The 22,538-nt window shown below is 54.0% G+C and overlaps 1 protein-coding gene across 1 annotated transcript; it reads left to right on the top strand.

Annotated features, from left to right (window-relative positions):
• Window positions 1-1,873: 1,873 nt before the first annotated feature.
• Window positions 1,874-8,030, top strand: LOC138066533 (T-cell activation Rho GTPase-activating protein-like). Its single transcript, XM_068936406.1, has 11 exons — window positions 1,874-2,148; window positions 2,764-2,949; window positions 3,745-3,829; window positions 3,933-3,980; window positions 4,423-4,489; window positions 4,909-5,081; window positions 5,303-5,464; window positions 5,557-5,666; window positions 6,134-6,329; window positions 6,610-6,727; window positions 7,074-8,030. The coding sequence occupies exons 1-11, from the start codon at window positions 1,874-1,876 to the stop codon at window positions 7,565-7,567; spliced, it is 1,914 nt and encodes a 637-aa protein (XP_068792507.1). The 3' UTR covers window positions 7,568-8,030.
• Window positions 8,031-22,538: the final 14,508 nt, after the last annotated feature.

The following is a 22,538-nucleotide window of genomic DNA, read 5'->3' as shown; positions in this document are numbered from 1 at the left end:
ACTTACCCTAAATCACTGTTTGGGCAGTTTGTTTGGAGGAAACAATACGACACGAAACGAGGCCATGGTCTGTAAATAAAAACAGAGTTAGGGCATGTAACTAAGCCTTTCTTACTGTAAATCTCTGCTTTTGTTTTTAAAAGTAAATACACAACACTAGACTCTTCTTATTTGCTGATCCTCCAGCATGGAGATGAAGGCTTACCTACTGCATTGTTTTTTTTCCAAACCAAGTCTGTCACATCCCATCAGTGCCGTCAGGTTCTTCCTGTGTCCTCATGCACTTGTGGGTCATCCCATCAGGGCCCATGCACTTCTAGATGTACAGTTTGCTTAAGTGATCCCTAACCCAATCCTACTCCATGAAGGAAGTCGTTCTTTCTCCAGACTTTCTGGTTTCTGGGGCCTGGGATTCCTGAGGTCTGGTCTTACCAGTAAAGACTGAGGCAAAGAAGGCATGCAGTACCTCATCCTTTTCTGTGCCCTGTGTCACCAGGGCCCCGACCCATTCATCAGCAGGCTCTCATTTCCCCTAGCCTTCTTTTTGTTACAGATGTCTTTAGAGAAGCCCTTCTTGTCCTTGACATCACTTGTCAGATTCAACTCCAAGTAGGATTTGGCCTTCCTAGCCCTATCTCTCCATGCTCCAACAATGTCCCTATCTTCCTCCCAGGTGACCTGTCCCTGCTTCCACCCTCTATATACTTCCTTCTTGGGTCTGAGTTTTGCCAGGAGCTGCTTGTTCATCCATGCAGGTCTCCTGCTCCCTTTTGCTCAACTTACTGCTCACTGGGATGAACCGTTCTGGAGCTTGTAGGAGGTGATCCTTGCATATCAACCAGCTTTCTTGGACCCTATGCTATGGCAGTTTCTAATGGCACAGCACACCCTTGAGCACCAATGAGGTGCAATCTCTTGTTCTGCCACACACATCTCAGCCACTTGGTTTAGGAGAGCAACTTGCAGCACTTTGGCACTTGAAGGACTTTGGCATCCACTTGAGAGCCAAGAATCAATGAAGTTTTAGAGAAAGACCATCCCTGCAAGTTTCACAGACATTTGGATTGGGACTCAGGTGCAGCCTGCACACATGGGTAGCTATATTTTGGTACCTGTATGCAAGCATTTACATGAGTCTGCTTATCTGCTGCGTAGTCTGCCATTGAGTCTCTCTGCAGACTCCTGGGATGGACCCAAGTCGAGGTGGGATTCAGCTGACTGGCAGTTGGAGTCTACAAGCCTATAGGTATCGCAGAGCACCTCAAGGAACTTTCAAAGGCATCACAAGTGGATGCCAGTCCTGGTGTACAGACAACTGAATCCTTCCCTAAACTCTTTTCTGACTATGATTGGAGCCGAGTTTGCAACTTCATATATTGATGCCACGTTTAGATACCTGGAGTGGAGGTTGCTCTAATCTGAGGCAGAGCACTGGGCTCACTGAGTGCAGAGGAAGTGTGAAACTCGGGGTCTGGGCCACCGTCTGGGCCCTGCTTCTGGAGCGGGCACAGGCCCTCCTGCTTGCCCCCTCCCAAGCTGGAGTCCTCCTGGGCCACCAGCTACAGGGCATGGGGCAGCCGTGCCAGGGAGACTCCCCTTTGTGCCCCCAACCCCCACCCCTCGCACTGCCCCCCCCGGCCGGCGCATCACAATGTGTCACAGTGGCACCGGGTGGCCACGGCCACCAGCGCCCGCCCGTCCCCCAGTGCGGCGCTGTGCCAGCGTGGGGCAGCAGGGAGACGCAGTTTCCCAGCCCAGTGGCACTGCTTGGCACGGGGACACTGCTCCCAGCCTTGCTCAGGCTTGGCCGGCGCCTGGCGCTGCTCGGCGCGGGGCACGGCCGCACCGCAGCCGTCTGCCCGGCCGGGTCGCCATGGGGCAGGCCCACTGCTGCGGCGCCCGGGGCGCTCCTGGCCCCGCTCCCGGCACGCCGGGATCGCCCGGAGACTGCGGCCACGTGGCGCCTGGTGCCCGCGTCGGGCTCGTGGGCGGCGGAGCCTCCCGGCGCCCGGCGCCGCTCGGCGCCTTCGTGTCGCGCAGGAGCCCCCAGCTCCTGCTCAGCGACCGTGCCCAGGTGACCCGGCACCAGCGCACGCGGGACAGGCACCTCCTGCTCTTGGCCGATGCCATCGCCATCGCCACCTTCAAGTAAGCATGACAACCACAGCCGTCCTTCCCCCGCCACTGCCTCTGCCACCAGCCCCCGGGCGCCGCTCCTCCCCGCAGCTGCTCCCGCGGGAGCCCCCAGCGCCTCCTTGGGGCTGCCTGCCCAGCACCTGGCCGCAGCGCGCACGGGCTGCCTCATTGCCGCTCTGGCAGCTCTTTGCCTTTGCTCCTTCCTGAGCAGCAGCTCTCGGCAACTACTCTCCATCCTGCCCAACAGTGCTTGTTGAAGCCTCTAGGATCCAGAAGCCCCATGCAGGGCTGCCAGCAGGAGGCCTTCCTCCTGGCCTGGCTGCCTATGCAGTGTGTGCCTGCCCTTCGCTCCTGACGACGACTTGTGGCCCAAATGACGGGCAGTCGCCTGCATGGGTGTCCCTGCGCTGCACCTGCGCCACGCGGAGGGACACACTGTCCCTAGAGTGGAGGGCGGTCTAAGAGGAAAGGGGCAGGCTCCTGGTCTGGCCAGCCTCAGCCACAGCCCCTCACCAAGCGTCTCCTGCCCGAGGCTCGGGGTGGCCGCCCCAAGGCTCTGCCCCCGGGCTGCGGCTCTGCCCTGGAGCACACCACCTCCAAGGCCGCCCCGGCTCTTCCTCCCGGCAGGTGGGGCTCCACCTTCCTGCTCAAGCACCGCGTGCCTCTCAGCGAGCTCTGGGTGCTGTGCGGGGAGGACGAGGCGGCGTGCGGCCGGGCAGAGCAGGAGGAGGAGGAGGAGGAGGTTTTTGGCCTGAAATGCGCCAACACCCTCATCCTCGTGTGGCCCAGCGACCTGTGCGTGGTCACTTTCCGGTGAGTCTAGGGCACACGTCCAGGGCCGGGAGGGCGTGCAGGCAAAGGGCAGGTCCTCTCCGGGCTGCCTGGGGCTCAGCTCAGGCCGTGCGGACACAAAGCAGAGGCCCCGCTCGGGTTTCCCACACCCCCGTCAGCAGCTCCAGGGCTGCACGAGCCACCCGCCCCCGCCACGTCCCTGCAGCTCTGCCCAGCCCAGGGACGCTGCTGCGGGGCCACACCGACGGCGGGCTTTGGCGCACGGCGCCGTGGAGCGGTGCCAGGCGGGCGAGATGTGCCTGGGGGCCTGTGGCTCGGCAGGGGAGGAGGAGGAGCGGGCGCTGAGGCCCTTTCTGCTTCTGGCGGCAGGTCGCAGGAGGTGAAGGAGCTGTGGCTGCAGGCGATGCTCAGGTGAGCCCTGCCGGGGCTGCAGCCTGCCGGCGCCGGGCGTCCAGGCTGCAGGCGGCGGAGAGCTCCCGGGGGAGCTGCCCGCCGCACCGCAGCAGTGGAGGTGGGGCAAAGGGGCACCCCCTGCGCGGGGCACCTGCTGGGCCGAGCGGCGCCAGCGGTTCGGCCTCCACAGGGCCCTCCAACAGCAACGCCGCGGAGCTGTCGGCGCCGCTCCTCGCTCCCCGCTTCCCTACGGCGGAGGCCCGGAGGCAGCCGGGCCGGGGCGCTGCGGAGCGCCGCTGCCCGCCGGCGCTGCGGGAAGGTCTGCTGTGGCCGGGTGGGCTGGAGGTGCGGGGCTGGGGTCAGGGCGCGAGCAGGGAGGGCTGGCTGTGACCGCGCTCTGCCTTTGTCCCTGCCCGTGCCCAGGCAAAGCCCCGGAGCCCCGGAGCCCCGGCTCACCCGCCTGACCTCCCTTCGGCTCCTTGTGAAGGCCGTTGGCTTCCACGGGCCCGTAAGTGTGGCGGGGCTTTCCGCTCCGGCCCGAGCGCCACGGGGCTTTCGGCAAGAGCCCCTGCCAGCAGCTGCTCACGTTGGCTCTTTGCTCTCTTGCCTAGCGGGGGTCGCTGAGCGCCCGGACCGTGGAGGCCTTGATTTCGGCGGAGGTGAGCGGGGGCTGCCTCTGGCCCGGCCCTTGGCGGCTGCTGGCGGGAGGGATCCGAGTGTTGGGAGGGAAGGTGGCAGGGGCCGAAGCCCTCGAGACAGCGGCCGCTGCCTCACGGGGCGGCCTGGGAGGGCAGCCTGCGCCCCGGGCCACGTCTGGGCGCCTTGTGCCTCCTGGGCACCCGGCAGCCCCCACCAACCGCCCGGGGCTGTGGCCTGCAGGGCCCGGTCGCGGTGGCCGGCTGCGGCAGCAGCCTTGGCCACCAGCACCCCTCTTGGGCGGTGAGGCAGCGCCATTCCCCACCCCAGCGTCCCCTGCGCAGGCGCCTGACGCCCTCGGGATCGTCCCTGCAGCCGCTCACACCTTTCTGCCGCGCTGCAGCCACTCGCTGGCGGCCCTTACTGCGACGGGGCGGCTCTGTAACCTGAAGCCCTTTCTTGCAGGCTGGCCCCACGCAGGACCCTCTCTTGGTCCCAGCAGCTCCCGCAGAGGGACTTTGCCGCTCGCCTGGTGAGTTTACAAGAGCCACTGAGGAGCTGCCTTCTCCCGGGGCGCTGGGCAGCGGCTCCAAAGCAGCAGCCCCTCCTGCCCCCCCGGCCAGCACCTCGGCCGTGCCACAACCCTCTGCCCAGGTCAAACACACCGCCCTTATTTCTGTGGGTTCCCGCTTTTGGAGAGGAAACGCTCAGCTCCCTCCAAGGTGACCAAAGCAGGACAGCTGGCGTGCGCACAGGCATGGTCCCTCTTGGACAGCTGCGGCGGTCCTTCCCGCAGGAACCCCGCGGTTGTCCCACAGTTTCCCCCGCGCCGTCGCAGTGGCTGTTTCCACCCACAGCTCTGCTCTTCCGTCGGCAGCGCGCGGCACTGCACGCAGACAGCTCTCCTCCTGCTTTTGGAACCTGACTTGTGCTTTCCTCTTGCTTTTGCAGCCGATGGGCCTCGGAAAAGGAAGAGGTTGATCCGCTGGCCGTTTGCTCGCAGGCGCACCTCGGCCAATGGGGACGGCCCAGGGCAGCCAGAGGCCGGCCTCAAGAGCCCTCTCTTTGGGCAGCCTCTGGCAAGGCTTTGTGGCGAGGAGGAGAGCCTGCCCCAGCCCGTCCAGGTGAGGCAGCCTGGCCACGCAGGGATCCCGCTCCCAGCTCGTTGCGCGAGGCAGCACGCCCGGCGCTTGGGCCGTGGCTCTCAGCAGCATTTGGGGCATTTGGGGCTTTGCCCTGCACGCTCGCTTCTCCCCGGCAAGGCCTGAGGGTCCAGTCCCATCGCCACAGGGCCTTTCTGCAGCCAAGCACCGCTTCTGCCAGCCCTGTCTGCTTTCTCCTGCAGGATCTCCTGGCGATACTGTACAGGGAAGGACCGGCCACAGAGGGCGTATTCCGCAAAGCCGCCAGTGAGCGAGCCCGCAGGGACCTGAAGGAGGCCCTCGACAAAGGAGCGGCGGTGGAGTTGGAAAGCCAGCCGGTGCACCTCCTGGCGGTCGTCCTGAAGGTGAGTTCTTCTGCCTTGCAGCTGGGAGAGTACATTGCGGACCTGCTCAGGGCTGATGTCCAAAGCCTGCTCTCGGTATCTTGGCCTTGCAGGACTTCCTCCGCAGCATCCCCTGCACACTCCTGTCAGCGGCCCTGTATGAGAAGTGGATGCTGGCTCTGGACAGGCCAAGCAGGGAGGGGAAAATTGAAGAACTCAAAGAGTAAGTGTTGGAGGCAGTGCCCGCCTTCTGCAGCGGCTGCGAGAGGCCGGGCCTTCTCTGGCCGTGGGGAGGCTCCTGCCAAGACCTCTCCTTTCTGGCAGCTTGCTAGTGCTGATACTACACAGCACAGCCCCAGGCTTTCACGGGCCTTCGCAAAGCCTCCCGCAACGTCTCCGGACACCCTCGCCTCTATTCCCGCGGCTGATCTCCTGCCAAGCAGGGAGGGTGCTTGAAACGCCCGCCTTTCGGGCAAGCTCTTGTCATTGCAGACCTTGGACTGCAGCACCTGCTCAGCTGCCGCTGGGGGTTTCCAAAGAGGGCCTTTGTCAAGTAGCGAAGGAAAGCAGAGGCGTTGCTCTCTTTGGAGGACGCGCCGTTTGTGGGAGTGAACTTGAGAGCTGCTCGCAGCCAGAAGCAGCAGCCACTGCCCCCTCAAGTCACGGCACGTTCTGTTTGTGTTCACGTAGGGTGGCTGACCAACTGCCGCGGGCAAACGTCCTCTTGCTCAGGCCTTTGCTTGCTGTGCTCCGCCACATCAGCCAGAGTGCCGAGACCAACAGGATGCACTCCAGCAACCTTGCCATCTGCGTTGGGCCCAACATGCTCAGCCCAGGCACGGACAGCACGCTGCCGCTGCAAGTGCAGCTGGAGATGAACAACAAGGTACGTTGCCCTCAGCCGGTAGCTGGCCGCTTTGGGGCACAGCCGAGCCGTGGCCACCCATCCCACGACCACTGCAGAAGCGGAATGCAGCAGCAGCACCTGGGAGACGGGCGGGTGCCTCTCAGCCGGGCTCTCCGCAATGCGACAGGCAAATCGCTTCCTGGAGCTGCAGCCCCAGAGCTGCAGAGCTTTTGGCAGAGGAACGTCAGTCAGGAGCAGGAAAGCCTGTTGAGCCCCTTTTCAGCCCCTTGCCCTGACCGCCATGCTTTCCTGCGCGCAGGTGACGCTGCTGGTGGAGTTTCTCATTGACAACTGCACAGCAATCTTTGGAGAGGACCTGGCCTTTCCCGGCAGCCCCACTGCCGAGGAGTGCCCCGAGCAGCCTGGCAGCTCTGCAGGTAGGAGGCTGCACTGAGGACTGGCACTGGCCAGGGCTGCTGCTTCCAGTTCTGGAGCTGCCTATGGGAAGATGACTCCACAAAAGGCCTCCCCGATAGATGTTAAACACCTGGAGCACTCTGCTCTTCACAGTGTTGCTCACTGTGGACTAGACCTGCCCCCTCCCCGGGCGGGGTATTGCCCCCAGGGCTACTTGTGTCTCCTGAACCGCCCTTCGCATCCATAGGTGCTAAGGTTGCCCCTTGCCATCTGCTGCGGCTGTGTGGCTGCACCGGGAAAGTTTCCCTCTGTGCTTCCCTTCAGAGGGCCTCTCCAAACTGGCTAACAGGCTCCTTCTGCCCACAGCACACCGCGGTGCTGCTCAGGAAGATGCTCCTGCCCACCACAGCCCAGAGCCTGAAGCTGGGTGCCACCCCCCAACCTCAGAGAGGCAGCAGCCCAGCGGCAGAAGCCCCACTGGGAGCAGGACACATGCAACGTGCCTCTCTGCCCCTCCACTGCTGCCTCCACGGAAAAATGATCGCCACAGGATGGGCAGGAGCTCCTCAGAGCCAGCCCTGTCCTTCCAGGAGCGCTCGGAAGGCAGCAGCAGGCACCAGAAGCGGAGCAGAAGTGCAGACAGCGTTGGTGTTGGGCAGCAACAGCTGTGCTTGGAGCACGAGGCCCTGGAGAAAGAGCCTGCCGTGTCGCCTGCCCAAGTCTCCAGTGGCGCTCCACCCCAAACGTCCTCCAGGCACTCCCTGGAGAGCTGCCTTCCCGCTTCCCATGGCCGCTCGCTAACCTGCCTGGGACCTGCTGCCATTCCCTCTCGCTGCTGGCGGGCCACGAGAACCCTCTGAGCACTCCTGTTGCGTGCTGAACCGGGGGTTTGGGAACCACCAGAGCCCCCCAAGGCCGCCACGGATCGAGGACGGTGTGCCTGCTTGGAAGTGCTCTTCGCTTGAACAGCTGGGCAGGCTGAGGCGAGAGAATGAGAAGCTCCAGGCTGGCGCGTGAGAGCTGAGAAGCCATGCCAGCTGCAAGGAGGGGAAACCCTCTGGATCGCTGTTGGAAAGAGCTACACCTGCCACTGATTTGGGGGAGAGGGAGAAAAAAACAAAAGGGGGGGGAAGAGAAGAAGAGGCCTGAAGGGAAAGGAAAGCAAACAGGAACGAAAAGGGGACAGCAAAAGGGAAAAGGGAAGGGAAGAGAAAGGAGAGAAGAAAGGAAAGAAGGAAGGCTCAAAGGAAAACAAAACATAAGGGAAAAGGGAAAGAAAAGGCAAAGAAAAAAAAAGGCAGAAGTGAAAACTGAAGAGAAAGGCAAGAAAAAAGGAAAGGAAAAAAGAAAGTGAACAAAGTCAGAAAAGAAGGAAAGAGAGAAGAGAAGAGGTGAGAAGAGAAGAGGTGAGAAGAGGCGAGGCGAGAAGAGTGGAAAGGAGAAAGGGAAGTAAAAAATGGAAGAAGAAAGGAAAGGGGAAAGGGAAGAAGTGAAAAAGAAAAAGAAGAGAAAGAAGAAAGGGAAAGAAAAGTAGAAAGAGATTGTGAAAGAAAAGTGAGAAGAGAAAAAAGGAAAGCAAAGGAAAGTGAAAAAGGAAAAATGAAAGGCAAGAAAGAAGGAAAGAAGCAAAGAAAAAAGGGAAGGAAGCAAGGAAGAGAAAAAAGGAAAAGCTAGGAAAGAAGATTGGGGAAGAAAAGGAAAGGCAAGCAAGGAAAACCAAGACAAACAAGGAAAGAGCAAGGGAAGAGCAGGAAAGAAAAAGGAAAGGGAAAAGACAGTTCTGGGAAAGACTGTCAGGGAAGGAGAAGGAAAAGAAGCCACAAGGGCACGCAAGACAAGGAAAGGAAAAGAAAAGGGGAGAAAAAGGGATGGACCAAAACAGGAAAGGAAAAGGAGTGTGGAAAATTAAAGAGAAGGAGAAAAGAAAGGGAAAAGGAAAGGAGAAAGAGAGAAAGAAGGAAAGAAGAAAGGAAAGAAGAAAGGAAAGGAGAAAGAGGAAAGCAAAAACAGGGGAGGAAAGCACGAAAGGCAAAAGGGCTTTAAGAAGGAAGAAGAGAAAGAAGCAAAGAAAGAAGGAAAGAAAAAAGAGGAACAGAAAAGAGAGAAAAAAGGAAAGAAGGAAAGGTGGAAAAGAAGAAAGTGAAAAAGCAGGAGCGAAAGAAGGAAAGAAGGAAGGAAGGAAAGAAAGAAAGGACTGAAACAAGAAAGAAATGCCGGGAAGAAGGAACCCGGGAAAGAAACACAAGGAAGGAAAGAAGAAGCCCTTGGCGGCATCCTTACCCCCTTGGTGACAAACGGTGGTAAAACCCACAAGGAAAGCTGCTGGACGCCTGCTTGAAAGAGCTGAGCCTGCCGCTCGTCTGTTCTGAAAGGCAAGAAAGAAAGAAAGGCAGGAAAAAAAAAGAAAGCAAAGAAAATGAGAGAGGGAAAGGAGAGGAGAAAGGGGAAGGGAAAGGAAAGGAGCAAGGCAGAGGAAAACGGGGAAAGAAAACCAGAGTGCAACCCACCCAAGGAAAGGAAAGCCCGCGAGGAAGGGACCTTCCCTGCAAGGGAAGAAAGACAGGGGAGCCAAAGTGAAAAGAAAGCAAGCAACCCAACCACCAGCCAAAAAAAGGCCGAAAGGAAGCACCCCCGAAAGGAGAGAAGAAAGGGGAAGGGAAGAAAGGGAAGCGAAAAGGGAAAGCCAAACAGGAAAGCAAGAACAAGGAAAGCCAAGCAAGGAAAGCCGAGCAAGAGAGCCAAAGAAGGGCATTCGGAAGGGAGAGAGAAGCACGGAGAGAAAGACGCGCCAAAACAGAAAGGCAAGAAATAAGGAAAGGGAAGGGGAAAGGGAAGAAAAAGGAGGTGAGAGAAAAGGGAAGAAAAAAGAAAGGGAAGAGGAAAGAAAAGGGAAGAAAGAGAAGCAAGCAAGCGAAAGAGGAAGGAAGGAAGCAAGAAGGAAGGAAGGAAAGACAAGGCAAAGGAAAGGATAAGGAAGAAGAAAAGGGAAAGAAAACTGGGGGGACAAGGGAAGGAAGGTGGGCAGAAAGGAGAGAAAGAAGGAAAAAAGGAAGCAATGGAAAGAGAAGCAATGAAAGGAAAAAGGAAAGAAAAATTGACAGAGAAAGGAAAGGCCAATAAGGAAAGGAAGAGAAAGAAAAGCAGGGGAGGAAGGCTATGAGCAGAAAGAAAGAAGGAAGGGAAGAAAGAAAGGCAGCCAGCAGGGAAGTGGAGAAGGAAAAAACAAGGAAAGAAGGACAAGGGAAGACAAGGGGAGGGAAACAAGAAAGGAAAAGAGCCCAGGAAGGAAGGCAAGAAAAAGGAGAAAGGGCCGAAAAAAAAGGAAGGGAAGGGAAGGGAAGGGAAGGGAAGGGAAGGGAAGGGAAGGGAAGGGAAGGGAAGGGAAGGGAAGGGAAGGGAAGGGAAGGGAAAGGAAGAAGAATGGGAACAAAAGAGGAAAGAAGAAAAGGAGAAAGGAGCGAAGAAAGGAAAGGAAAAGGAAACAAACACAAAGAAAGGGAAGCAAGGGAAGAAAAAAGAAAGGAAAGAAAGGAAGAAGGGAAGAAAGAAAGAAAGAAAAAGAGAGAAAGAGTGAAATAGAGAGAAAGAGAGAAAGAAAGAGGGAAAGAAAGGAAGGAAGGAAGGAACAAAGAAAAAAGTAAAAGGAAGAAAGAATGGAAGATGGGAAGAAAAGAAGGGAAAAAGCAAAAAGGAAGCAATGGAAAGAGAAGGAGGAAAGGAAAAAGGATGGACAAAACTGAGAGAAAGGAAGGAAACAGGAAAGAAAAAAGGAAAGGAAAAAGAGAAAGAAGGAAAGGAAACAGGAAAGAACACGGAAGGGAAACAAGAAAGAAAAGTGGAAGGCAGGAAAACAGGAAAGAAAGACATGAAAGAAGAGGAAGGACAAAAGGGGAAGGAGACAAGGGAAGAAAAAGGGGAAGAGCAAAGGGAAAGGAAGGTAGGAAAGGGGCAAAGGAGGAATACCAAGGAAAGAACAAAAGGAAAGAAGAAGAAGGAAAGGAAAGGAGGGAAGACAAGGAAAAGGGAGACAGAAAGCAGCCCCCTTAGCACCTTGTCACAACGGCAAGCCTGCCGGGACGGGCGGTGCGTTTGGGCCGAGAAGTCGGAAGTTGCCTTTGTTTAGCACTGAACTGGCCGCTTAGGGCTCAGGGGAGCCTTGGGGCGGGCGCGGGGGCACTTGGGCTTTCCTCCCGTGTAACTCCACGACAATAAAGCGCTTTTCTGCAGCACGCGTTGACTGCGCCGTGCCTCTCTTTCAAGCAGCGCGGCACGCCTCGGCTTGCAGCTCCTGCTCGACCATGCTGCAGGTACGGCCGGTGTGTTTGGATGGCCCGGCTCAGCTCCGCAGCAGGAGGGCAAGGGCCTGAGCAGCAGCATCGCTGCTCTTGCTGCTGGCAGAGCCTGCGAGCGAGATTTGGGGCAGAAACGCCTCTCTGTCTGGCAGTCGAGGGCCACCCGCAGAGAGCAGCAGGTGCCAGTCAGGTGGGAGAGAAGATGCCAAGAGCTGATGGTGCTGCCAAAGGGGCTTAGGGGGAAAGGGAGCCCCCAGGCGTGGCGGGCGGGCTGTTTCCTGGGGGCAGCTGTTCCCCGGCCAGTGAGGCAAGGGGCACGAGAGGACCTGGCCTGACCGCAGCCGTGGCTGTGAGAAGGAGCACGCTGGCAGGCTGCAACTAGAGAAGATGCCCGCTCTGCTGGCCCTGGCAGCAGGGGCGCTCTCCCCACAAAGGAAGCCAACGGAGCAGGTCCCGTGGCGAGTTGCAGAAGGCATTTGCCATTCTCAGGAATCTGCAGCTCTTCCGTTGCGGGCCTTGCAGCTTTCCTCTCTATCACCCCGAAGCGTTTTGTCCTTGTGGCAGACACGGGCGTGAAGAGTCAAGGCAGGCAGCTGGGGCAGTGCAAAGACTCGGAGGCTGCCGAAGCCATCGCAAGAGCTTCACGCTGTCCTGGAGCAAAAGCACAAGGCTTGCTTTGGTGGCTGCCTCGCTGTAGGTGACTGTGACAGGACCAGGCATCCCAGGCAGAGGAACTGCCCGTTTCCTGGCTGGGAAGCACACCGGCAAAGCCAGGGAGGATGAGCACAGAGACTGCGCTAGGGAGCAAGGGGGGTCTCTCTTTGGGCCCAAGCTGGTGTCCTAGGGCTGCCATGACAGTCACGCTCAGCAAGCTTAGCTGGGCTCCAAATACTCTAGGCACTCGGGCCTGAATCTGCCCGCTTCTTCCAGCATAAGGAAAGAGCTCTTTGTCCTCGGGCAGCCTCTTGCAAGGCACTTGCAAGGCAGAAAGGGGAAGTAAGAGAGGTGGACAGAGCCCAGGGCAGCTCTACAGCTTGGTCAGGAGCAAGGGCTCGGGGGAAGGAGTTGCATAAAAGTGTGCTCCAGCCCCGCTCAGCTTGCCCTTGCCCTCACGCAAGTCCAACAAGCACCACGATTTCGCAAGACCCAAACACAGACAGACCCCCCCCCCACCCCCGCAAGAGAGTTACCCCCTCATCTACAGAGAGCGTTTGTCTTCCTCCCTCTCTTTCCTTGCAGACTCGCCCTGTCAGGCCGCATTCTCTTTTCAGGGCTGCTCCCTTCACACGGGTGACTTCTCTTCCACACACGCACTTAGGAGGCCTCCAAAGAGGAGAAGGACGCACAAAGCAGAGGCCTTTGCTTTAGCCCTCCATGGTCTGCCTGCAGCTCGGACAACTGCTTTCCCAAGCTACCAGAGCACCCGACCACAGGCCGGGGTCCAGCCCAGCCCTCCTGGCCTCCAGGGCTAAGGCGCTTGGACCGCTCTCGCCAGCAAGGAAGGTATCGGAGGGCCTTGCTCAAAGCTGCCTTTGGCTGCCTAGCCACAAAGACCTAATGCCCTTCTACCGCTGCGGCACAAGAGCCAAGGCATGTCAGCCAGGCTCCTCTGCTCCTTGGCTTACTCCAGGAGGGGATTGCACCACATGCTTCCACACTTCACCCCATCTTCTCATGGACTTTCCGGAAGACGCGCTAAACGCACGAGCCCGAGGAAAGCAGAAGGTGCAAGCACTGTCGGGGCAGACAGTGCTGGAAGTCTGGCTCTTGGCGCAGCCTGAACGAAGCTCCTCACGTCTGCATCCTGCTGGGGTTTTAAATCCCACCCCGCACGCTGGTCTTCCCAACGGGCTGCAGCTGCCCTGGGCAGGAAGCACGCTTGTGCTGCTTGCTCGGCCATTGCCCAGCTCAGCTTGCCCAGCAGAGCGGCCGGGCTTGGAACACCGCGCTCTCTCTGATTTTCTAGCATTGCAAAGAGCAAACCGAAGAACAACGGAGCCACAGGCTGGCAGAACGGTGCAGGTTGGAAGGGACCGTCAGAGATCATCTGCACCAAGCCCCCAGCTCAAGCAGGGTCAGCTAGAGCAGGCTGCTCACGACCGTGCCCAGACGGCTTTGGAATATCTCCAAGGATGCTGACTCCACAACCTCTCTGGGCACCCTGTGCCAGGGCTCAGTCACCCGCACGGTACTGGAGTTTTTCCTTATGTGTCCATGGAATTTCCTGCGCTTCAATTTTTGCTCGTTGCCTCTCGTCCTGCCACTGGGCACCGCTGAAAAGAGTCTGCCTCCACCTTCTTTCTAGCCTCCCTTCAGATATTTATACTTATCGATAAGATCCCCTCCCTCGCCGTCCTCTCTTGCCCCGGCTGAACAGGCCCGGCTCTCTCAGCCTTTCCTCACCTGAGAGAGGCTCCAGCGCCTACCTCATGTGAGGAGCCCTTTGCTGGACCCCATAAGCACCTCTCTTGTCCTGGGGAGCCCAGCCCTGGACCCAGCACGCCAGCTGCAGCCTCCCCAAGGCTCATGGCAAGCACCACCTCCCTCAACCTGCTGCCAGTGCTCTTCCTAATGCAGCCCAGCATACCATTGGCTGGCTGCCTTTGCCACGAGGGCACGTTGGTGGCTCACGGCCCACTTGTTGTCCCTGGGCCTTCCTGCAGAGCTGCTTTCCAGCAGCTCGGCCCCCAGCCTGTCCTGGGCCTGGGCTTATTCCTCCCCAGGGGCAGGACTTGGCGTTTCCCATTGCTGCACTTCCTCTCCGCCCTGTCCCCAGCCCCGCGAGGTCCCTCTCAATGGCAGCACAGCCCTCTGCTGTGTCAGCCACTCCTCCCAGGTTTGTTTTGTCAGCAACCTTGGAGGCAGAGGGGGAAGCCCTGCCAGCCTGGCAAAGTTGTGTCTTGCTTGTTGCTGGCCCCTTGCTCAAGAGCCGGGACATTGTCTCCCTCAGGCCTGTCAGCACGCGGGGCGGGCATTCCTGCAGGTCATTCCACCCTCTCTCCAGGGCTATGTGGTTGGCTGCTCCCGCATCTGCTGAAGAATTCCTCCATTCCCTTTGCCTCCGCAACCCCAGGTGAGGTTAGAGGGCGGGCAGCTGAAGCATGCCAGCACATGGACCAGGCCGGCCTCTCTTATTCTCTGCGTTACCGTTCCCAGCTCCATGCCGCCTCTCAGCTTGCTTGCCTCAGCACCTTACCCCCCAAACCACCCTTGCCTTTAGCAAAGCTCAGCTCGGGTAGGACGGTGCAGTCCTAAGCTGCGCCAGACATGGTGCGCTTCAAAAGGCATCTGGCAGCCCTTTGTGAAACTTTTGACAGGAAAAGATGCCGCCCTTTCATATCCAGATTTCTAAAATGCTAATAATCCATTAAGAAAACCTAAAGCTTAGTGGTGCAGCAGACCTTATGCAGTTTGGGGTGCACGCTGTAACATAAAGAATTTTCGCAGAAATGCCACTTCCCCCCTAACTGAGAATGTGGTGCCGTGCAATTGTGTTAAGTGCAGTCCTAAGCTGTGTGCAGCATATGAATCACAGTCATAGAATCACAGAATCACAGAATGGTTGAGGTTGGAAGGGACCTCTGGAGATCATCTAGTCCGACCCCTCTGCTCAAGCAGAGTCCTCTAGAACATATTTCCCAGCATCACATCCAGACGGGTTTTGAATATCTCCAGCGAAGGAAACTCCACTACCTCCCTGGGCAACCCGTTCCAGGGCTCAGTCACCCTCACAGTCAAGAAGTTTTTCCTCAGGTTCAGATGGAACTGCCTGTGGTTCAGTGTGTGCCTGTTGCCTCTTGTCCTGTTGCTGGGCTCCACGGAGAAGAGACTGGCCCCATCCTCTCGACACCCTCTCTTCAGATACTTGTACACATTGATGAGATCGCCTCTCAGTCTTCTCTTCTCCAGGATCAACAGGCCCAGCTCAGCCTTTCTTCAGAGGAGAGATGCTCCCATCCCCTCATCATCTTTGGAGCCCGCCGCTGGACTCTCTCCAGTAGTGCCACGTCTCTCTTGGACTGGGGAGCCCACAATTGGACACACTACTCCAGGGGAGGCCTCCCCAGGGCTGAGCAGAGGGGCAGGATCACCTCCCTCCACCTGCTGGCCACACTCTGCCTCATGCACCCCAGGAGACCACGGGCCTTCTTGGCCACAAGGGCACATTGCTGGCTCACGCTTAACTTGTTGTCCACCAGCACTTCCAGGTCCTTCCCTGCAGAGCTGCTTTCCAGCAGGTCAGCCCCCAGCCTGTCCTGGTGCCTGGGGTTATTCCTCTGCAGGTGCAGGACCCTGTGCTTGTCTTTGTTGCACCTCAGGAGGTTCCTCTCTGTGCCTGTCTGAGGGGCCTGTCCAGGTCCCTCTGAATGGCAGCCCAGCCCTCTGGTGTGTCAGCCACTCCCCCCAGTTTAGTCTCATCAGCAAACTTGCTGAGGGGGCACTCTGTTCCTTCCTCCAGGTCATTGGTGAATACATTGAACAAGAGTGGACCCAGGACTGACCCCTGGGGGACACCACTAGCCACAGGCCTCCAACTAGACTCTGTGCCACCGACCACACAACCCTCTGAGCTCGGCCATCCAGCCAGTTCTCAACCCACCTCACTCTCCACTCATCCAGCTTGTACTTCCTGAGCTTGCCTATGAGGATATTGTGGGAGATGATAGTGTCCAAAGCCTTGCTGAAGTCCAGGAAGACAACATCCACTGTTCTCCCTTCATCTACCCAGCCAATCTTTCCATCATAGAAGGCTATCATCAGGTTGGTCAAGCATGATTTCCCTTTGGGGAATCCATGCTGACTACTCCGGATCACCTTCTTGTCCTCCAGATGCTTAGTGAGGACCTCCAGGATGAGCTGTTCCATCAGCTTTCCCGGGATGGAGGTGAGGTTGAGAGGCCTGTAGTTTCCTGGCTCCTCCTTCTTGCCCTTTTGGAAGACTGGGGTGACACTGGCTTTCTTCCAGTCCTCAGGCACCTCTCCTGTCCTCCAGGACCTTTCAAAGAGGATGGAGAGTGGCCTAGCAATGATGTCTGCCCGCTCCCTCAGCACTCGTGGGTGCATCCCATCGGGGCCCATGGATTTATGGATGTCAAGTTTGGACAAAAGATCTCTAACCTGATCCTCCTCCACCAAGGGAGAGTCTTCCTTTCTCCAGCCTTCCTCTCTTGTCTCCAAGGTCTGGAATTCCTGAGGGCTGGCCTTAGCAGTGAAGACTGAAGCAAAGGCAGCATTCAATAACTCTGCCTTCTCTGTATCCTTTGTTACCAGGGCACCCGCCCCATTCAGCAGCGGGCCCACGTTTTCCCTAGTCTTCCTTTTGCTCTTGATGTATTTGAAAAACCTCTTCTTGTTGTCCTTGACATCCCTTGCCAGATTTAATTCCAAAGGGGCCTTAGCCTTCCTTGTCGCATCCCTGCACTCTCTGACAACGTCCCTGTATTCCTCCCAAGTGTCCTGTCCCCTTTTCCACATTCTGTAGACTTCCTTCTTCTGCTGGAGTTTTGCCAGGAGTTCCTTGCTCATCCCTGCAGGTCTCCTGCCCACTTTGCTGGACTTCTTCCTCAGAGGGATGCACCCTTCTTGAGCCTGGAGGAGGTGATGCTTGAATATTATCCAGCTTTCCTGGACCCCTCTTCCTTCTAGGTCCCTATCCCATGAGATTCCCCTCAGTAGGTCCCTCAAGAGGCCAAAGTTAGCTCTCCTGAAGTCCAGGATTGCAATCCTACTCATTGCCCTGCTCCCTCCTCGTAGGATCCTGAACTCCACCATCTCATGGTCACTGCAGCCAAGGCTGCCCCCAACCTTCACATCTCCAACCAGACCTTCTTTGTTTGTTAGTACAAGGTCTAGCATTGCACCTCTCCTCGTTGGCGTCTCCACCACCTGGGTCAAGAAATTATCATCAGTCCTCTGCAGGAACCTCTTTGACAGTTTGTGCCTAGCTGTGCTGCCTTCCCAGCAGATGTCAGGGTGGTTGAAATCCCCCATGAGAACCAGGGCCTGTGATCGTGAGGCTACTTCCAGCTGTCTGTAGAAGGCCTCATCGACTTCCTCTTCCTGATCAGGTGGCCTGTAGTAAACCCCCACCACCGTGTCACCCATGTTAGTCTGCCCTTTAATCCTTACCCATAGGCTCTCACCTTGCTCTTCATCCACCCCGAGGCAGAGCTCCATACATTCTAGTTGCTCCCTCACATAAAGAGCAACTCCACCACCTCGCCTTCCTGGCCTGTCTTTCCTAAAAAGCACATAGCCATCCATGACAGCATCCCAGTCATGTGAACTATCCCACCATGTTTCTGTAACTGCAACGAGATCATGGTCCTGCAACTGCACACAGATCTTTAATTCTTCCTGCTTATTCCCCATGCTGCATGCATTGGTGTACAGGCATTTCAGAGAGCCAGTCAAGCACGCAGGCTTCCCAGGAGAGGTGCAAGAGGATCCTCCATAGCCATGTCCCATGCTGTCTCCCCTGGCTGCACGCACCCGCTGGAGGCATCCTGACTTGAGTGGTGTTTTAGTGAGTATTGTGTCACTATACCACTCCCCTTCCCCCATCTTGCCTAGTTTAAAGCCCTGCTTACCAGGCTGGCCAATCTGTTGGCAAAGACACACGTGCCCCACTTGGTGAGGTGGATCCCATCTCTCCCCATCAGCTGTTGATCTTCAAACAGCGTTCCATGGTCATAGAAACCAAAGCCCTGTTGCCAACACCAGCGGCGCAGCCAGTTGTTAACTTAGAAAACTCGTCTACTCCTCCTCCCGTCCTTTCCCCTCACAGGCAGGACTGAGGAGAAACTGACCTGGGCTCCCAGACCCTTGACCACCATTCCCAGAGCTTTGAAGTCCTGTGTGATGCTTTCCAATTTGCCTTTCGTGTCATTAGTGCCCACACGGAAGAGCAGCAGAGGGTTTGAGCCTCCCTCAGGGTAAACAAAATAGCCGGTCTGAAGGGCAGGCTGCTGCCCCCAGTGCTGAGGAGCTGGCATGGCCTCAATGGGATCAACACGTACTGCATGCCCTGCAATACTCTCACTTTTTTGGAGTCAACACTCCAGTTGCATCAACAGCTTTTTCTTCAAGGTACTGCGGTAACAGTGGTGCCATGCTGTTCAAAAAGCCAATAGCAAGCCTGTCTTGTGCAGATGCTTTGATTCCCTCATCTTTGCACACAGCCATGCAGTAGGAGGTCTTGGACTATTATTTTCCTTCTGCATAAGGTGATGTCCTCACTGCAATTACTGCTACATTATCTATATACCTCCTCCGTGAGAGTCACTGATGCTAACTGGAAAGAAAAGAAAGGCATGTTTGTGCCATATCAGCCTAAACAGGTAAGCAGCAGGCAAGCCTTCTGAATGCTGACGCAGAATGAAAATGTCAGCAGCATAAGCCCTTTACAAATTTTATACAATGGTCTATTTTGAAGCTTAATCATTCCAAAAGCAAAGATCAAAAAGCTAAAGAACATCTCTGTGGATGAAAATGTAAGTCTAGAACAAACTGAACTGGAACATTGTCAGAATTATTTCTATGTTATTTTTCATTGAAGACTAAATAAATAAATAAATAAATGAGATTTCATATAATTGCTGGCCAATATTCAAAAAATCCTGGCTTTTGGCCTAGGGTAACCATCTGTCTTATACCTAGCAAGAGTCTGCACCTAAGTAATGTTTTTCCTTCTGTTTTTTTTTTTTTATTTACTTGTTGCATGAGTTATTCCTTACCCTGGATTGCTTCCACCTCTGCCTCTTGTGAGGTTGAACCAACCACATATGCCAAGTTTAAATAAGTAGCAGACTTATAGCCTGGACAGCAGATTTAAAATAAAAATTCTGTCTTTTCACATCCAGGTAAGATAATTGTCATTCCACGTCTGCATAGGAAAGGCATGATATTATCACAGGTTGAGGGTTTTCCTTTCAGTAACAAGCCACTGGCAAAAGGGCTTGTAGGGACAGCGGTGTGTTAGTGAGTGTCCAGTCCTGTTTGGCTTCTGAGGATTTACCATAGTTACTGACATCTTTTACTGAAAGTCCCCTTCACTTCTATTACCTAGCTCAATATAGTATACTGAGCTTGCTGTCACACAAAATGAGGCAAACTTAAAAATATTTGCATCACAACTAAACTCTAAGCTACAATTCTCTATATATGCACACATAACTATAAACCCCACTCCACTGCCTCTCTGGGCAACCTGTGCCAGTGCTCAGTCACCCACACAGTAGTGGAATTTTTTTCTTATGTTTAAATGGAATTTCCTGTGCTTCAGTTTGTGCTCATTGCCTCTCGCCCTGTCACTGGGCACCACTGAAAAGAGTCTGGCTCCACCTTCTTTACTCCCCACATCAGGTATTTATACCCATTGATAAGATACCCTGAGCCGTCTTTACTCCAGGCTGAACAGTCCTAGCTCTCTCAGCTTTTCCTTATCTGAGAGATGCTCCAGTCCCTTCATCATCTTTGTGGTCTTTTGCTGGACTCCCTCCAGTATGTCAATGTCTCTCTTGTATTGGGGAGCTTCTCAGCTTCCAAGCTGTCAGTTTCCTGGATTTCACCTCATAAATCCTCCACATGTCAAAAAGCTAGTGCTAGAATAGCTATTGCTCAGACCAGTAATTTGTGAAAGAAATTATTTTATATGCAAGCAGATCTGAAGCTTAAGTATAACTTCTGCATGGCAGAAAAGGTGTCTGGATAATAGCAGCACTGGGGTATGCAAGCTCACATAGCTATTTTATGGTTTTGTAAATATCACATCTGTACACAAATGACCAAAACACTAATGGATGTGAGAGAATCGAGTCCATTTGGAAATTTGTAAAATTTTGATGGCACGTAGAGCAGAGATTTTTTTTTTTCTCTAGCCAATGTGTTTCATCACATTAGCCCTTTTAATCCTTGAATAGACTTTGATCTTTTGCAATTGTGCTTCATATTCAAATTATTTGGCCAATGGTTGAGTAAATACATTTCCTCCTGGAATTTGCTCATGTTCCGCGTCATAATCCATTGTTCTTGCTGCAGGAGAATTCATGCAACTTGATTTCTGCTTTCCAATCATATGACTACCAACTCATTCAGACATCTTGTTTTGGCCAGGCAGCAACTTCCTGCAAGCCATGTGATCAATGTATATCTACAGAAATATTTGTGATGCTTTTCCTACAGATGCTTTAGCAAAAAACAATTAGTTTGTAGAAATGTTAATTGAAAAAGAACTAAGTGTCTTGAATGTCATCTAACCAAGTGTAAGCTAGAAGGGGGATATGATTTAAGCATTGTATATGTGTCAAAGCAATATGAACTTTCCTTCCTTGCAATACAGAGAATCAGTGACTGTGGTTACTGTGAGCTCAACCCTAGTACAACTCTCACGCACAGGAGCCACAACACAGCTGTGCTGCCTCTTGAACATCACCACGGCTCTTTCATCAGAACTGCCAGCCTGATCAAAGTCAGTGTTTCCAGTGGCCCCTTACAACAACGCAGGAAATAATGACTTGAAAATTTAATCCCAACATTTTTCTCAGTGCAGAAGGTAATTGTGTCTCTACCTAATATAAATACTAGTCTCAAGGTGAAGGCATACACATGAACTTATGTGTATGAAGGAGAAGATTTGTCCCTGAAAAACATCGCTGTTACAATAGAGAAGAGTAGCACTAAAATATAGACATTTCCAAAAGAGAAAGGATAGTGTTTTTCAGTGTTCAGAGTAGGGAAGGAGGAAAAGACTCAATCCCACTTCCTTATGTGACATGGAACAAGCAATCCAATGCCTTTGCAGGCAAAGGCTTGCTGTCATGTCTCCTCACTGGAAATCCAAGTAAGTCTCTCAATTACCACCCTTGCAATAGAAAGAAGAATCGAGTTGACTTCAGTTTTCCTCTTCATAAATTGAAGATATGATTGCACTGTGTCAGTTACAGACTTGAATTTTTGCAAATGTATTGATGATATTAAAAGCCTGGTACAACAATGCTGGCTTAAGAATTATTTACGCATCTAGCGCCTACTACAGTGTGATCCAGGTGTGTTGTTGAGAGTCCTAGGTACCACAGTATACAAATAGTGATCATTCATATAAGCACTGATTATGTTACTTTGTACAGTTTAAATAAATTGATAACAGCTCCTTAGTACAATTGCTTGTTTTAGGGATTGAGTTTTGCTTTCATAATTATTTTACCATAGTTAAAATGACAGAAAACTTTGAAGCATAGGCCAAGCTTCAGAGGTGTTGCAAATTTAAGTGAAATTTGATTGATACTTTGATGAAGTCAGATGATAAGCAGTAATCATTATGAATTAAACAAGAATATTTATTTGCAGAGGCTTAGTACAGCTCACTACAGGATTTTAACAATTAGGGACCAAATTCTTGGTTCCTTGCTCATTTTCCGCTCTGTTGTATTTCCACTGAAGTTGATGAGGATCCTAGCAATGCCCTTGTGTCATTCTGAACTTTCCAGCTCCCACCAATTTACACAGCGCAAAGCAATTTGTTTGTATTAAAAAGGACATTAAGGTGATGTAGCTGAAATTGTTCTAGGCCCTAAATGTACATAATTTGTTGCTCTGGAGCAATTCAGCTCAGCTTCCATTACCACAGACTGACATCAACAAACCACTTTATCTCCCAAGCCTGTCAAATCAAGTATTTTTTATAGTACCATTATAACTTCATTTCAGAAAGTGACTGTGACAAAAAAGAGGATGCATTAGATTCAGTATCAATACCAATCTGATTTGCTTCTCAGAAATTTCATTAACTAACATAAATTAGAAGCTGACATACGTACAGTGTAAGAGGTTCACAGTCATTGAGAAGTTAAACCCTCCTGGCTTTGACAAAGCAACACAGTTTCATGCACATGCCCCAGCAGAAGCCCTCATGGTGACCAGCACTTTCCTAGCAGTGCCATTAGCATTCCCAGGCTCAGCCGCTCTCTTTCCCTACCAGCTTTCTGAAAATTTATGTTCTCAGGCCCACATCTCTAGAGTTGCTTGTGTCTCTGCCAAGGTGACTGTTTCTCGAATGATTGGGAAAATCTGGTTTCAAGGAAGAGGACATTAAAAAATAAGAAAAGCAGCAGCACCAGGTAAGAGGGAGGCTGGTTTGGTGGAGGGAGCTTGGGGAACCCGCCCAGCCCCTGCACAGCCAGAGCTGCTGGTGGGGTCCCTGGGTCTGTAGGCATCTGAAGGGGCTGAGGCAGATAAACTCAATCTCTCTATGTTTTCTTTAATATAGTACATTACTTTACTACATTTCTGCCTGCTAGACAACTCTTCTGCCTTTTTTAACCATGCTGGGAGCTCCTGTTGCAATGCACTGCTTGGTCACTACGACACTATGACCCCTTCCAGACTCACTTTTTTCTGAGATGTGGTTCCTCCTAGGGACGGACTACCTTACTTGGGTCCAATGTTTAACTTTGTATTTGGTTGTCTTTAAATGCCTTGCTTTTGAAAGACTCAGTCTGCTGTGTGATCAAGATCTTTCTGTTCTCCCCAATCTTTGTTG

The sequence above is a fragment of the Struthio camelus genome, chromosome 3, assembly GCF_040807025.1.
Source record: "Struthio camelus isolate bStrCam1 chromosome 3, bStrCam1.hap1, whole genome shotgun sequence".
Taxonomy (NCBI): Eukaryota; Metazoa; Chordata; class Aves; order Struthioniformes; family Struthionidae; genus Struthio; species Struthio camelus.
The sequence above is the reverse complement of the archived record's forward strand: the minus strand, read 5'-3'. Positions and strand labels throughout refer to the sequence as shown.

What these genes read in the sequence shown, in the direction of transcription:
- LOC138066533 (XM_068936406.1), top strand. Translation starts at nt 1,874, where the DNA reads ATGGGGCAGGCCCACTGCTGCGGCGCCCGGGGCGCTCCTGGCCCCGCT. An exon ending in AGGCCTTGATTTCGGCGGAG is followed by an intron (nt 3,981 to 4,422) that starts GTGAGCGGGGGC and finishes CCTTTCTTGCAG; the next exon opens with GCTGGCCCCACGCAGGACCC. An exon ending in TCCTGGCGGTCGTCCTGAAG is followed by an intron (nt 5,465 to 5,556) that starts GTGAGTTCTTCT and finishes TTGGCCTTGCAG; the next exon opens with GACTTCCTCCGCAGCATCCC.